This window comes from Halichoerus grypus, chromosome 4 (genome assembly GCF_964656455.1).
Source record: "Halichoerus grypus chromosome 4, mHalGry1.hap1.1, whole genome shotgun sequence".
NCBI classification, from domain to species: Eukaryota; Metazoa; Chordata; class Mammalia; order Carnivora; family Phocidae; genus Halichoerus; species Halichoerus grypus.
The window spans coordinates 192,629,358-192,645,084 of record NC_135715.1 but is presented as its reverse complement, the minus strand read 5'-3'; the positions used below and the strand labels follow the sequence as shown (position 1 = coordinate 192,645,084).

General features: G+C 54.2%; 1 protein-coding gene across 3 annotated transcripts in view; it reads left to right on the top strand.

Moving 5' to 3' along the window:
• ANKMY1 (ankyrin repeat and MYND domain containing 1) overlaps nucleotides 1–15,727 on the top strand; it is a 58,204-nt gene that overhangs the window by 20,672 nt on the left and 21,805 nt on the right. For all 3 annotated transcript variants that reach the window (XM_078071558.1, XM_078071559.1, XM_078071560.1), the window contains exons 8-13: nucleotides 6,496–6,962; nucleotides 9,497–9,668; nucleotides 11,192–11,332; nucleotides 11,749–11,889; nucleotides 13,206–13,313; nucleotides 15,335–15,466. In XM_078071558.1, coding sequence (XP_077927684.1) covers nucleotides 6,496–6,962; nucleotides 9,497–9,668; nucleotides 11,192–11,332; nucleotides 11,749–11,889; nucleotides 13,206–13,313; nucleotides 15,335–15,466 — 1,161 coding nt within the window. The remainder of the gene's footprint in view (nucleotides 1–6,495; nucleotides 6,963–9,496; nucleotides 9,669–11,191; nucleotides 11,333–11,748; nucleotides 11,890–13,205; nucleotides 13,314–15,334; nucleotides 15,467–15,727) is intronic.

Here is a 15,727-nt window from a genome sequence, read left to right as displayed (position 1 = left end):
TTTGTTTTTTGGGTGTTGAGTTTGAGAAGTTCTTTATAGATTTTGGATACCAGCCCTTTATCTGTAGTGTCATTTGCAAATATCTTCTCCCATTCCGTGGGTTGCCTCTGTTTTGTTGACTGTTTTCCTTTGCTGTGCAGAAGCTTTTTATCTTAATGAAGTCCCAAAAGTTCATTTTTGCTTTTGTTTCACTAGCTTTTGGAGATGTATCTTGAAAGAAGTTGCTGTGGCCGATGTCAAAGAGGTTACTGCCTATGTTCTCCTCTAGGATTTTGATGGATTCCTGTCTCACATTGAGGTCTTTCATCCACTTTGAGTTTATCTTTGTGAATGGTGTTAGAGAATGGTTGAGTTTCATTCTTCTGCATGTGGCTGTCCAATTTTCCCAGCACCATTTATTGAAGAGACTGTCTTTTTTCCATTGCATGTTTTTTCCTGCTTTGTCAAAGATTATTTGACCATAGAGTTGAGGGTCCATATCTGGGTTCTCTATTCTGTTCCATGGGTCTGTATGTCTGTTTTTGTGCCAGTACTATGCTGTCTTGGTGATCACTGCTTTGTAATATAGCTTGAGATCGGGCAACGTGATGCCCCCAGCTTTGTTTTTCTTTTTCAACATCTCCTTGGCGATTCGGGGTCTTTTCTGATTCCATACAAATTTTAGGATTGTTTGTTCCAGCACTTTGAAAAATGTTATTGGAATTTTGATCGGGATGGCATTGAAGGTATAGATTGCTCTGGGGAGCATAGACATTTTAACAATGTTTATTCTTCCGATCCATGAGCATGGGATATTTTTCCATCTTTTTGTGTCTTCTTCAATTTCTTTTATGAGTGTTCTGTAGTTCCTAGAGTATAGATGCTTTACCTCTTTGATTAGGTTTATCCTGAGGTATCTTATGGTTTTCGGTGCTATTGTGAATGGAATCGTTTCTTTAATTTCTCTTTCTACAGTTGTGTTGTTAGTGTATAAGAAAGGAACTGATTTCTGTGCATTGATTTTGTATCCTGCCACATTACTGAATTGCTGTATGAGTTCTAGTAATTTGGGGGTGGAGTCTTTTGGGTTTTCCACATAAAGTATCATGTCGTCTGCGAAAAGAGAGAGTTTGACTTCTTCTTTGCCAATTTGAATGCCTTTTATTTCTTTTTGTTGTCTGATTGCTGTTGCTAGGACTTCTAGTACTATATTGAACAACAGTGGTGAGAGTGGGCACCCTTGACGTGCTCCTGATCTTAAGGGAATGCTCTCAACTTTTCCCCATTGAGGATGATATTCGCTGTGAGTTTTTCATAGATGGATTTTATGAGCTTGAGGAATGTTCCCTCTATCCCTATACTCTGGAGAGTTTTAATCAGGAAAGGATGTTGTATTTTGTCAAATGCTTTTTCTGCATCAATTGAGAGGACCATATGGTTCTTCTCCCTCCTCTTATTAATGTGTTCTGTCACTTTGATTGATTTGCGAATGTTGAACCACCCTTGCATCCCGGGGATAAATCCCACTTGGTCGTGGTGGATGATCCTTTTAATGTATTGTTGGATCCTATTAGCTAGGATTTTGTTGAGGATTTTGGAATCCATATTCATCAGGGATATCGGTCTGAAATTCTCCTTTTTGATGGGGTCTTTGCCTGGTTTGGGGATTAAGGTAATGCTGGCCTCATAGAATAAGTTTGGAAGTTTTCCTTCTGTTTCTATTTTTTGAAACAGCTTCAGTAGAATAGGTATTATTTCTTCTTTGAATGTTTGGTAGAATTCCCCAGGGAATCCATCAGGCCCTGGACTCTTGTTTTTTGGGAGGTTTTTGATCACTGCTTCAATCTCGTTACTGGTTATTGGCCTATTCAGGTTGTCAATTTCTTCCTGTTTCAGTCTTGGCAGCTTATAGGTTTCCAGGAAGGCCTCCATTTCATCCAGATTGCTCAGTTTGTTGGCATATAGTTGTTGATAATAATTTCTAATAATTGTTTCTATTTCCTTGGTGTTAGTCATGATCTCTCCCCTTTCATTCATAATTTTATTAATTTGAGTCCTTTCTCTCTTCTTTTGGGTAAGTATGGCCAGTGGTTTATCAATCTTATTAATTCTTTCAAAGAATCAACTTCTAGTTTCATTGATCTGATCTACTGTGTTTCTGGTTTCTAATTCATTGTTTTCTGCTCTAATTTTAATTATTTCTCTTCTAAAGCATGGCTTGGGCGTCATTTGTTGCTTTTTCTCTAGTTCTTTAAGGTGTAGAGTTAGTTGGCGAATTCGGGATTTTTCTATTTTTTTGAGTGAGGCTTGGATGGCTATGTATTTCCCCCTTAGAACCGCCTTTGCAGTATCCCATAGGTTTTGGACCGATGTGTTTTCATTCTCATTGATTTCCATGAATTGTTTAAGTTCTTCTTTGATTTCTTGGTTGACCCAAACATTCTTGAGCAGAGTGGTCTTTAGCTTCCAAGTGTTTGAATTTCTGCCAAATTTTTTCTTGTGATTGAGTTCCAGTTTTAGAGCATTGTGGTCTGAGAATATGCAGGGAATAATCTCAATCTTTTGGTATCGGTTGAGACCTGATTTGTGACCCAGTATATGGTCTATTCTGGAGAAAGTTCCATGTGCGCTCGAGAAGAATGAGTATTCTGTTGTTTTAGGGTGGAATGTTCTGTAAATATCTATGAGGTCCATCTGGTCCAATGTATCATTCAAAGCTCTTGTTTCCTTGTTGATTTTCTGCTTAGATGATCTGTCCATTGCTGAGAGTGGAGTATTGAGGTCTCCTACAATTAACGTATTGTTATCAATATGACTCTTTATTTTGGTTAACAGTTGGCTTATGTATATGGCTGCTCCCATGTTGGGGGCATAGATATTTACAATTGTTAGATCTTCTTGTTGGATAGACCCTTTAAGAATGATATAGTGTCCTTCTGTGTCTCTTATTACAGACTTTAGTTTAAAATCTAATTTGTCTGATATAAGAATTGCTACCCCAGCTTTCTTTTGAGGTCCGCTGGCATGGAAGATAGATCTCCATCCCTTCACTTTCAGTCCGGATGTATCTTTAGGTTCAAAACGAATCTCTTGTAGACAGCATATGGATGGGTCCTGTCTTTTTATCCAATCTGCAACCCTGGGCCGTTTTATGGGAACGTTTAGGCCATTCACGTTGAGAGTGATTATTGAAAGATATGAATTAATTGTCATCATGTTGCCTGTGAAGACGTTGTTTTTATAGATTGTCCCTGTAAATTTCTGTTGTAGATCACTCTTGGGGTCTTTCTCCTTTTATAGAACACCCCTTAATATTTCTTGCAGGGCGGGCTTAGTGGTCACATATTCTTTTAACTTCTGCCGGTCGTGGAAGCTCTGCATCTCTCCATCCATTCTAAATGAAAGCCTTGCCGGATAAAGTATTCTTGGCTGCATGTTCTTCTCATTTAGTACCCTGAATATGTCTTGCCAGGCCTTTCTGGCTTGCCAGGTCTCTGTGGATAGGTCTGACGTTATTCTGATGTTCCTCCCTCTGTACGTAAGGAATCTCTTCCCCCTAACTGCCCTTAAGATGTTTTCCTTGGTTCTAAGATTTGCGAGATTTACTGTTACATGCCGGGGTGTTGGCCTGTTTTCCTTGATCTTAGGAGGGGTCCTCTCTGCCTCTAGGACTCGAATGTTTGTTTCATTCCCCAGATTAGGGAAGTTCTCAGCTACGATTTGCTCAAATACATCTTCTAGCCCCCTCTCTCTCTCCATTCCCTCCGGGATTCCAATTATTCTGACATTGGAACGCCTCATGGTGTCACTTATTTCTCTGATTCTATTTTCATGGATTCTGAGTTGTTTTTCCCTGGCCTCCTCTTTTCCCTTTTTATCTATTAAATTGTCTTCAGGTCACTAATCGTTCTTCTGCCTCACTTACCCTAGCTGTTAGATTATCTAGATTGGATTGGATCTCATTGATAGCATTTTTAAGTTCTGCCAATTCACCTTTTATTTCTGCCCTTAGAGACTCTATGTTGCCATTCATTGATTTCTCCATTCTAGCCATTGTCTTCACAATTGCTAGCCTGAATTCCATCTCCGACATCTTGGTTATATCTGCATCCATTTGTAAATCTGCAGCATAAGTCATAATCTCTGAGTCTTTTCTATTTTGGGGGCTCCTCCTCCTAGTCATTCTGTTGATGGGTGTTTGAGGGAATGTGTAGAGTCCAAATTATTGACTAGAACCCAAGCAAGATGCACCTGTTTTCTTGGGACCTTAGGGTTGCTGGCCTCTTGTTTTCCCAGCCTGTCTTCTGCGGGAGGGGCCTACCGCACTGTTACTCAGGCAACCCTGTTTGGGCGGAGTTGCCCTGCGCCCCTGTGGCGGGGGATGGGCTCAGTGGGAATCAGTCTTTGGGGCTTTTGTTCTCTGGCGCCTTTCCCTGGCGGCTTTCCGCATCTCTTCCGCCAGTCAGAGCAGAAGAGACCGTTTCCAACCGTCTGCCTCAGAGCAGAGAGACCGCAGTCTGTTCTTCAGTGAGCTCTCCAGGCCACACTGTCTCCGTTTCTGTCCCTGCTGCTATAAACTGCAGCGGCCTGGGTTGTGCGCCCCTCCGCAGCGCCCCCAGTCCTGCCTCCAGGTCGGGGCACGTCTCTGCCCTTTGTGCTTCTAAAACCGCCAGCCGCTCCCAGTTCGCGCGCGCGTGACCCCGCCGGTCTGGTTTTCCACCCCGGGGGCTGCCCTAAAGTCCTTTCCTGACGCTACTGGTCTGCGAGTCTGTGCCCGTCCGCAGCGCGGGAGGCTGTCGCTCACCGGCGGTGTAGGATCCCCACGGCCAGGCTCCCTCCCGCCGCCGTTTATCCTCCGATATCTGCCCGCAGAATCAGGGCTCCCCACTTCGTACCTCAAAACCAACCGCCTGCGATATTCTGTTTGTAGAGATCCAGATCTTCTTACATCTCAGGCTGGTTTCGTGGGTGCTCAGAGTGGTCTGGTAGATATCCAGCTCAATTCCGGGGACCAGTTGAAATAGGGTCCCCTACTCCTCCGCCATCTTTCCCCCCTCTCTAAAGACAGGTTCTTAGCACACACAGACGCCAACATCTCACCTGAAAAATTAAACAGCAAGTTTTTGAGTCCTCGGGGATCCCATCAGGGGCAGTTTCCCCAAGTTCCCACGTCAACATCTAGAATGGAGTCAAATGAGTCCAGACCCAGACGAGTTTGCATGCCACACAAAGTTGAGATTTTTTGCTGCTTCAGCCTGTGACTGGTGCCCCGCTCTGTCCTGAGTCAAAGGAGAAGCCGGGCTGCCATGTGGGCAGCGTACCCTCCCCCCTCCCCGCACCCCTGCAGAGTGGCGTGGTGGGGGAGGAGGGACCGGTCCGGGGAGCACCCCCCCCACAAGGCTGTGAACACAGCCGCCGCCCCACCTGCCGCCCGAGATTGCCCGGCAGAGGGCCCTGGGGCCACCTCGTCCCCTTTGTCTACCATCTGACCCCTTATGGGGGGGGATCACAGAGAGTTGACCCCACCACCAGCGTTTCCTTTTTTTTTTTTTAAGATTTATTTATTTATCAGAGAGAGAGAGAGAGAGCACAAGCAAGGGGAGAGGCAGAGGGAGAAGCAGGCTCCCCACTGAGCAGGGATCCTGATGTGGGACTTGATCCCAGGACCCTGGGCTCATGATCTGAGCTGAAGGCAGATGCTTCACCGACTAAGCCACCCAGGCGCCCCCCCCACCCCCAGTGTTTCTGCCTTAAGGGTCTTGGGTGGGGCCCAAGAATCTGCATTCTTGGCCAGGCTGATGGCCCCGGGACCACACTTGGAGAGCAGAGGCTGTGAATGGGGCATGCAGGGCAGCATCGCGGCAGGAAGGTAGTGCGAGCCACATTGCCAGTCCTGTCATTTAAATGTCTCTAGGGTTGGGACGCCTGGGTGTCTCAGTCCCTGGAGCGTCCGCCTTTGGCTCAGGTCGTGATCCCGGGGTCCTGGGATCGAGCCCCACGTCGGGCTCCCTGCTCTGCGGGGAGTCCGCTTCTCCCTCTGCCCCTCCTCTTGCTTGTGCGCGCTCTCTCTCTTTTGCAAATAAAATCTTCAAAAAAATAAATGTCTCTAGGAGCGACATTAAAAAGAGGTACAACAGGTAGAATTAATTTTGATGGTATATTTTATTTAACCGTGTGTATCCACAATTGATTATCTCTGTGTGTAAAATCAGTATCAGGACAGGGGACGCTCTGCTTTGTCTGCTCACGCACACCCCGGACCTGGACGGGCCTCAGGTTGAGAGCTCCATTGCCACGTGTGGCTGGTGGCTGCTGTGTGGCTCAGGTTTCCACGCGATGCCTGAGGTGTTTGCTTCCCTTCCTGGACTTTTGCAAAGTGTTTTAGCGTCGTCAGCCTCGGTGCCTGAAGAACGCTGTCTGCCGTGAGCGCTGGTCTTCGCTAAAGAAGTCAGCTTCACGCGGTTGTCACTCTGACTCTTCTAATGATTTTCCTTCTTTTTTTGGTACTTTCCAAAGGAAGCTTCAAATATGCCAGTAAATCCCAACCACGCCTTCTCACTCCTCGAAGCGGCCAAGGAGTCTGTGTATTTAGAGGAATTGGTGCTCACCCCAGGCAGCCAGGAGCAGAAGTCGGCTGCGTGGGGCGGTGAGGAGGACGGCCTCTCTGCGGGCACTCAGCTGTCTCATGAGTCCCCCGACCTGGGGGGCAACCCTCCGAAGTGGGACCGTCTGTCACCGCGGGGCAGCGTCAGCGACCTGGAGAAGGGGCTGGACCGCGTGGCAGGGAGTCTGGACGGGCACACGCTGGGAAGCCAGGAGACGAACTTCGAGTCTGGCATCTGTGTGCACAACTACTCCATCACACTGTCCCAGGACCTCCTGCAGAAGAGCGCCCAGGCCTACAGCATGCTGAAGGCCTCCTCACTCAGCACCACCGGCTCAGTAAAGGGCACCATGAGGAAGATGGCGCTGGCCATGATCGAGTAGGTTGCTGGAGCCTGGGCGTCGGGCCTGAGGGTCACTTTCAGGGGTGGAGCTCAGGCTCAGTGGGCCAGCATCACTTCCCCGGCCGCCAGGAGGGAGCGTTTCTGGAGGTGCGTGTCCCACACCCCCCGAGCCCGCAGGGATGCCGTGGGGCCCGTCCTGCGCACGGCCTCCAGGGGCGTCTGTGTGGCTGTGTGTCCGGGCTGGGGGCCTGGCTATGACATCAGGGGGACAGTGGCAGTGAGAATCCAGGGAGGGTGCCCCGGCTGCCGCAGAGCGGGGGGCACCATGCAGGTGCTCACACACACGCACACACACATACCACGGACATGCTCACACACACACACTTGCCTGCACACACTCACTCCCCCCACTTGTCCGACACATTCACACATGCACTCACACACCTGCTTACACAACTCATCTGCACACACTTGACCCCTCCCTGCCCACACACCCGCACGTTATCCTACACACACACTCACACTCACCCCCTGCCCTCTCAAAGCGTGCCCAGGTGTCCCAGACCCTGTCGGGGAGCCTGTAGGTGGAGACGATCCTCCTAACAATCCTCAGACGTCACCTGCCGCTTCGCTCTGTGACACCCCCACCACATCTCTTCCCTGGGCCCACGCGCGTAAGAGGACGCGCTCCGCTGAGGATGCACTCGGTGAAGCAGTAGAGGCTACTCAGTCATTACATCTTGACCCCGAGCTTACGGCTTTCTACTACTCTGTGACCGGATGGGAGGGACGCCGAAGCACATCTCCAAACCAGTCGGACGGTTTTCTCGAGGAAAGCGCTTCTCCCACAGCGCGCGTTGCAAAGGGTGCTTGCCGTGGTCCCCCTGTGCGACGCCGCTCTTCCTTGCGAGAACGACCAGCTGGCACACTAGGGTCACTCATCCCTGTGCGAGTGCTGAGCCTCCCGCTTTAGGGGGGCAGCCGGCAGGGTGCGTGCCAGCGACGGCGTCTCGGGTCTCGAGTGGAAACTGGCATTTTGGAGGCCGTGCACCCCCCCATCGCGTCTAACGATGCGTGTCAGTGTGGGGGAGAGCTCAGGTCTTCCCGCGCGACCAGGTCCCGATGGCCCGGACTCATGCACAGTTGGGAGCCCTCGCAGTGCTGGATTCTGGTGATGCAGCCAAGTACACGTTTTTTATAAAAATACGTTATTTTTGTTAATATGCAATGGGTTTATTGTTACTTTTTAAATGTATTAGTATTTAAAATTTTTTTCTCATTTTAATTGTAATACAGTAGACATGGATGGATGGAACCTGCATAAACAAAGCTCTTTGGGGTCCTTGAAGGATGTTAGGAGCAGAAAGGGGTCCCAAGAGCAGGATGTTTGAGAACCGCTGCTGTAGACTGACCCTGCCTCTCCACTGCCTCCTTGTCTGCCCACCTGGTGCTGCGCCGGCGGTGGGGCCAGCAGGACGGGCCAGACCCTCCATCCTCCCGCTCTCTTACCGTTCTTAAAGCCTGCTTGGCTCATCACCTTGACTCCCTGCCCAGAGGGACTGCCGTCCTGGCCGGTCGGGTCTCGGCAAAGCTTCCCCACTGATGCCGGCTCTGTGCTCCTCATAAGAGCTGTGTGTGTCAGTGTGTATGTGCACACACATGGACGAGTGTGTGTGTATGGCGTGGTCGTGTGTTGTGTATATTGTATGTATGTGTGGTACATGCACGTGTGTGATACGCATGGCGTGTGTGTGTGAATATGCATGTGTTGGGTGTATGTACATGTATCTGCATGATGTGCATGCGTGTGTATGTGTTGTGTGCCTACATGTATGCATGTGGTATATGTGAGTGTATTATATGTGTGCGTGTTCCATGTGTATATATATATGTGTGGTGCATGTGTATGCGTATATGTGTTGTATGTGTATGCATGTGTGTCGTGTGCATGTGTGTGGTAGGTATGTTGTGTGTTGTACGGGTATGTGTGCATGCAGTGTGCGTGCAGGTGTTATGTGTGTGCACGCAGTGTACGTGTGTGCATGTGTATACGTGGGCTGTGCGTATGGGTGTGCTTGTGTGGTGTGCACGTGTGTTGCGTGTGTGTGTGTGTGTGGTGTGCATCTGTGTACGTGTGCACGCAGTGTGTGTATGCGATTGTGTATGTATGGTGTGCATGTGTATGTGTCGTGTGCACGTGTGTGCGTGTTGTCTGGGTACAATGTCGTGCCCTATGTGTACTAGGTGCTCTATGTCGTCACTTCACGGCCACCCCGGGGGGGAGGGCTAGTCCGCACCTCATGCCCCATGTCACAGATGACCTCAGCAAGGCTGAGCGACCACCCAAGGCTGGAGCAGGGCAGGGCTGCGGCTGGACTCGAGCTGGGCTGGGCTGGCCAGCCCAGGGTGGTTCGGCGAGGGGGGGCTGCCCGGGCGCAGGGCAGGGCCGGGAGGTCTCCGAATGAGTGCTGGGGCTCCCGAGCCGCCTCCCCCAGGGAGCGCCGGTGCTGACCGGGTGCTGTCCTGTGCCTGTCCTCCGGCCCGTGACTGTGTCACACTGATCCTTGCAGACACAGCAACAGGTGGCTGAGCATCAGGCTCCTGCTGCACCGAGGCGCGGACCCCAACCTGTGCCGCGTGCCCATGCAGGCCCTGTTCTTCGCCGTGAAGGCCGGGGATGTGGCCGGGGTGAAGCTGCTGCTGGAGAACAGGGCCAGGGCGGACATCCAGCTCCCCGCTGAGGTAGGACCCCACCGCGGGGGTGGGGCGGGGTCCGGAGAGGCGGGAGGGGTGGGCTGACGGGGGCTCATTAGGGGCGAGAAGTCAGAGCGCTTGGTTTTGACATGTCCTCGCAGTGTTGTGTCTTCTCTGGCGACGTGAACGCGGGCTCTTTGCTGTGTTGGGGCGCGTGCGCGTGCGGCGGGGGAGGGCGTGTGCGTGCGGCGGGGGGAGGGGCGTGCGCACGTGAGCATGCGGCGGGGTAGGGCGTGTGCGTGCGGCGGGGGGAGGGGCGTGCGCACGTGCGCGTGCGGCGCGGGAGGGGCGTGTGCGTGCGGCGGGGGAGGGGCGTGCGCACGTGAGCATGCGGCGGGGGAGGGCATGTGCGTGCGGCGGGGGAGGGGCGTGTGCGTGCGGTGGGGGGAGGGGCGTGCGCACGTGAGCATGCGGCGGGGGGGCGTGCGCACGTGAGTATGCGGCGGGGGAGGGCGTGTGCGTGCGGCGGGGGGAGGGGCGTGCGCACGTGCGCGTGCGGCGCGGGAGGGGCGTGTGCGTGCGGCGGGGGAGGGGCGTGCGCACGTGCGCGTGCGGCGGGGGTGGCCGAGGCTGGCAGGAGTGTGTGGCTTCAGCGGCCGCTCGGCGTCCTCGCTCAGCGGCGTGTGGGTCTCCCCTCGCCAGCCCCTCGGCCAGGCCTGCACCCCTTCTCTTCTCTGCGTGGAGGGAACGTGAGTGCAGGAGAGCAGAACGTCCGCGGGAGACCCGGGGTAGGTCGTGGTACCCTTCCAGGTTTACTGCTGGGACTCCGCCGTCGAAGCTAAGGTGGCAGCCTGTAAACTGAGCGCACACCACTCGCGCACTCATCCATTCTCTCCTTCCCGATCGGGCGCCTGTCGCTCACGCACGCGGTCCTCTCTCCAGGCGTGGTTTGGCTCTATTCTCACGTTCGGGCGGACAATGAGCAGACCGGAGACCGTCTGTGCGCGGTGGGCTGACGCCCGCCCGACCTTTCTTCGCGGGCACCCGCTGTTACCCTGAGATCCTGCTTTGGGGGAGCCGACAGCTCTCCGCTTGGACCCCGGGTCCGCTGCACGCTCCTGGCCGGGCTCTCACACGTCCGTGGGGCCGGCACAGACCCAGCAGCGCCCAGAGATGGAGATGGTCCTCCTGCCAGTCTCTCAACAGATGGTCAGGGCGGAGAAGGGACAGGTCCCGGCAGGGATTGGAGTCGGGAGCCGCGTGGCCATCCACGCTGTGGCATCCGAACGAGGGTCCGGCAGGAAGGGCAGGGGCTTTTCTCGGAGGAAGGAAGAGACAGTTGGTCTAAAATGAAGGCAGGGCCGCTCGCTGTCTGTAGGCCAGGCAGATGGAAACACTTTAGGAGCTGAAGTGCACGTGTCTGTGGTCCAGTGTGGGCAGGCCTCGTGGTCCCACATGTCACAGCGAGACCGGGGAGAACGCAGTGCTGTGGGGTTTCTGAGAGGGGTGGGCCTCGGGGGTGCTGCCCATCTGGGAGCCGGCCCTCACCCCTACCTGTGTTGCCCCTGCAGCTGGGGGCCCTTACCCCCCTGCATATTGCAGCCGCCCTTCCCGGGGAGGAGGGCGTCAAGATAACGGAGCTCCTGCTGCACGCCATCACGGACGTGGACGCCAGGGCCGCCGACCAGGACGACGTGTACAAGCTGGGCAAGGTGCCTGTCCTGCCCCACGGGGGCGGGGCGCTGAGGCCTCTCTGAGCACGGTGCTGTCCGCTCAGTTCAGAGTTCACTGTCACGTCACGGTCCCTAACGAGGTTGATGACTGCTCTGTGGGCCCCAAGCCAGCCTGCATCTGTCCGCATGGGCGCGGCTCCCTGCATGCACGGCGAGGATGGGTGGGGGCCCAGCTCTGACCCTCACTGGGGCAGGTGGTGGCTGCACTGGGCCTGCGGGAGGGGTTCGCAGGAGGGCTCTCAGACCCGCCGTCTGGGGAGGGGGGCCACTTGCTGGTGCTCCTCTGTGGGAACGTGTCTGTGTGGGAGCTCGTACCTGCAGGGGTCTCCGGGCCCAGCCTGGCGCTTGGGGGAGAGGCCTGGGGGCCAGTACTTGCCCCCTCTGTCTGTGCACAGCTGGACCTGCTGCCTTCGAGCCTGAAGCTCAACAACGAAGCAGGCCCCGCTAACATCTACTACAGCACGCGCCCGTCGGTGCCCGACGAGGGGGGCAGGACGGCGCTGCACGTGGCCTGTGAGCGTGAGGACAACTACAAGGTGAGCGGGGCAGGGAGTGTGTGTGCGCGTGCCTTGGGTGTGTGCACACGAGTGTGTCCGTGTGTGTGCTGTGCGCGTGTTGGGGGCAGGGCAGTGGGCCAGCAGCCCTGTCAGTCACCGTCTGGACTCGGGACCCCGGGGTGGTCCTGTTTTGTAGAGCCCTGGGCCGTGACTCTGCCTGCGGTCAGGCCTCCTGTTGCCTTGGGGATTGTCAGCAAGGCGGGTGCAGGAACCTGTCAGAGGAGGCCGAGCGGCTGCGGAGGGAACCAAACCTTGGCTTTGTGCTGTAGGCCGGTGCAGCCTGGGTCAGCGCCTCGGAGCACGTAGTAAACTGGGCCTCAGTTTACCCACCCATAAAACGGAAATCCTAGCCGGCTCTCGGGTCTGTGACATGGGCGGGTGGTTTGCCCCTGCACAGGGTGGTGATCGGGCACGCTGCCCTGACAGTGTGAGGACCTGCATGAGGGTGGGTGCAGGGCGATGCTAGGTGGGGCAGGTGGGAGGCACCCACATGCCTCCCTGCTTCACAACATCGCTGGTCAAAGCCTCCTTGAGCTCAGGCCACCACTCTGAGCCACCCATGTTCCAGCAGGGAGGAGAGGAGGGGAGGCTTTCCCAGAAGCCCCTCAGCAGGCTTGGGCTGGCACCTCCTTGGCCTGGCCCAGGTGGGGGAAGGGCAGGGGGCTTGGAGGCAGCCCGACCAGCCCACTGGGTCTGCACACCTGCAGGGGGAGCTGGAGCCTGGAAGAGTCTTTGTAGGCGGGGTAATCGAAGCTGCAAGGGCTTTCAGCACTTCTGGGAAAAGAGGAAGGACAGAGGGGCAAGCTGAGGGGTCCCCCGGGAGAAGGGCAGAGAGGGCAAGGATGAGCCCTTCCTGCATGGAATGCGCCCCTTTTGCTGAGGCCGGGCTTCTCCTGTGCTCTGGTGTCCTCCACGATCCCTGAGCCCTGGGGCCACACCTGCCATGTGCCAACCTGGCTACTGTAGTCACATGGGTCTGACTCTCCCCTTTCCTTTGGAAACAAGCTGTAAAGCAGTTTGTGCATCATGTGTCCTTCCTGTTTTGTGTTGGAAATGATGTATGTTTAGAAAACATCTTTCCACTTTGATGATCCACCCAGCCATCCACCCACCTATCCACGCAACCATCCAAAATTTAGAAAAGCCTTTGTGTGCCGGGCAAGGTGCTGGTGTGGAGGAAAGAGCGATTAAGTGACAAACGTGATTTTATGCATTTGAGTTAATGGTCAGTGTCAGGTGCTCCTGGGAGTCAGGGCATCTCTTTAACCTGTGGTCCTGCCTTTCTCCCCACCCAGTGTGCCAGGGACATAGTCCGGCTCCTCCTCTCCCACAAAGCAAACCCCAACTTGCTGTGGAGTGGCCACTCCCCACTCTCGCTGTCCATCGCCAGTGGGAATGACCTGGTGAGCATGTTCTACACCCGCTGATGGTGTACCTGCAGTGTTTCTGCCTCAACATGACCCCCTCCCTAGTCAGTCTTTCGGATTCGCTGCTGTTGGCGGTAGCATGAAGACAGCATGGTGTAAGGGGCATGGTGGATGCCCTCCACAGTGCATGGAACTTCTCAGAGAGAGAAGGGTATAGAAAGGAAGGTGAGCAGGGAAGATGAGGGTTCAGCTGGGAGGATGCTCCCTCAGGGCGGGTGGGTCACAACCCCTGCTTATCCCAGGCATTAATCCCTCAGTAAGGAAAAGGAAAGGAACCTTGGCCAATTCACATCTCCTATTGTTGCCAAGGATGTATGTGTTCACAATCCATCCATCTACTTGTTCATTCATTCACTTGCCCACAAATCTGTCCATCTATCCACCCACTTACCCATTCATCCATCCATTCACCTACCTACCCACACCCACCCATCAATCCATTCTTTGATCTTTCCCCCCATCCATCCAAATACACATCCATCTAATCCATCCTTCCATTAATCCATCCATCCAGCCAGCCAACCAACCACACATCCATCCACCTATCCAACCACATAGCCATCCACTCACCCACATCCACCCACCCATCCATCCATCCAACCATCCATCCATCCAATCCATCCTTTCATCCATCTATCCATACAATCGCACATCCATCCAGCCCATCTTTCCATGCTTCCAACCATCCATCCATCCATCCAGCCACACATCCATCATTCCATCCTTCCACCCATCCATACATCCGTCCAATCCATCCATACTCCATCCTTCCTTCTTTCTGTCCTTCTCTCCTTCCATCTGTCCTTTTGTTCATCCATGTCCATCCATCCTTTCATCATCCATCCATCCGTCCTTCTTTCCCTCCTTCCTTCCACCCATCCTTCCGTCTGTCCTTCCATCAGTCCATCTGCCCATCCATCCTTTCATCATCCATCCGTCTGTCCATCCATCCATCCTCTATCCTTCTATTCATCCATCCGGATATTCATCATCCTTTCTACTTTACTTCCTTTTTCCGTCGATCTATAATACATACACTCGTTCACCCTTTCATTTAACTGTTGTTTTTTGAGCATCCGCTGTGTGCCAGGCAAGCACCATTCTAGACATTAGGTGTCGAATAAAATAAGGTCCCTGCTCTCAAGGATCCTAGATTCTAGTGTGGGAGATAGACCATAATCCAGTGTGCCACAGAATTTCAGGTGGTGGTAAGTTCTATGAAGACAGTAACAGCTGGGTAAGGAGTAGAGAATGATGGAGAGTGGGCTATTACAGCGGGTGACCAGGGGGGCTTCTGTGGTCTGTGGTGAGGTGACGTATCAGCAGAGGCCTGGAGAAGAGGAAGGCGTTGTTGGTGCGGGTCATGGGGGCTTCTGTGGTCCTTCTCTTTCTCCTCCCTTCACGTGTACATAGAGTCGTTCACTGAGCAAGTTATGGGGGGCACCTGCTCTGTGCCTGGTTGTGTTGGTGGGCGAGGCAGGGTAGAGAGCTGCCTTCTGGGGGTCGGACGCTCCTGAGAGAGCCACACACCAGTGTGTCTCCTGCCCAGCCAAGCTGCTGTCCCGCCTGGCTTCCTGGTGGCTGGGGATCTGGCAGGGAGCGAGTGAGATGTGCCCCGTTCTGCGTCTGGTCAGGTGATCACAGTGACACAGGTGCCTGGGGGCAAAGGCAGAGTGGTCCCAGGGAGGAGGAGCCCATGGGACACACAGGCCTGTGCTGGCCCCTGGGCTGGGAAACAAGACCTGAGGCAGGAGCGCTTCGGAGCAACTAGACAGCGTGCAGAGAAAGGAGCAGACCTGGGCTGCCGGCGTGGGTGGCGCACAGCCCTCCCTGGGGAGCCACCGTACGCCCTCTCCCTGCCCCAGCCTCGTCCCGAGCCAGGCAGCAGTGGTACCTGCGGGTGGGATGCCGCTCAGGAGAGCAGAAGCCGTTCTCCGGGCACTGCTGCCCACATGAGGCGAGAGGAGCTGGGTGCTGACCGGTGTCTCTGTGTCCAGATTGTGAAGGAGCTTCTGTCCCACGGAGCTGACCCCAACCTGCCGCTGACCAGAGGCTTGGGCAGCGCCCTCTGTGTTGCCTGCGACCCCACCTGTGAGCCCCAGAGGAGCACGGACAGCAAGCTGGCCCTGGTGAGGGTGAGGCCGGGGGGCGGGTGTGGAGGGCAGCGGGCCCTAGCATGTAGGGTCTGGGTGGGGGTGTTGGAACCCTGGGTCTGGCCTTCCTTGCTGGCAGGGAGGGTCTCAAGTGTTCTTGCTCTGTAATGTTCAAATACTTGAGAAAGAATACAAAATTCTTGCTTTTTATGTTATGTGGGCCTAAACGTGTGAAGTGCAAACCCACTCAACAGGCCACACAGAAGTCCTCTGGTTTGTCTCAAGGAAGACCTAGGC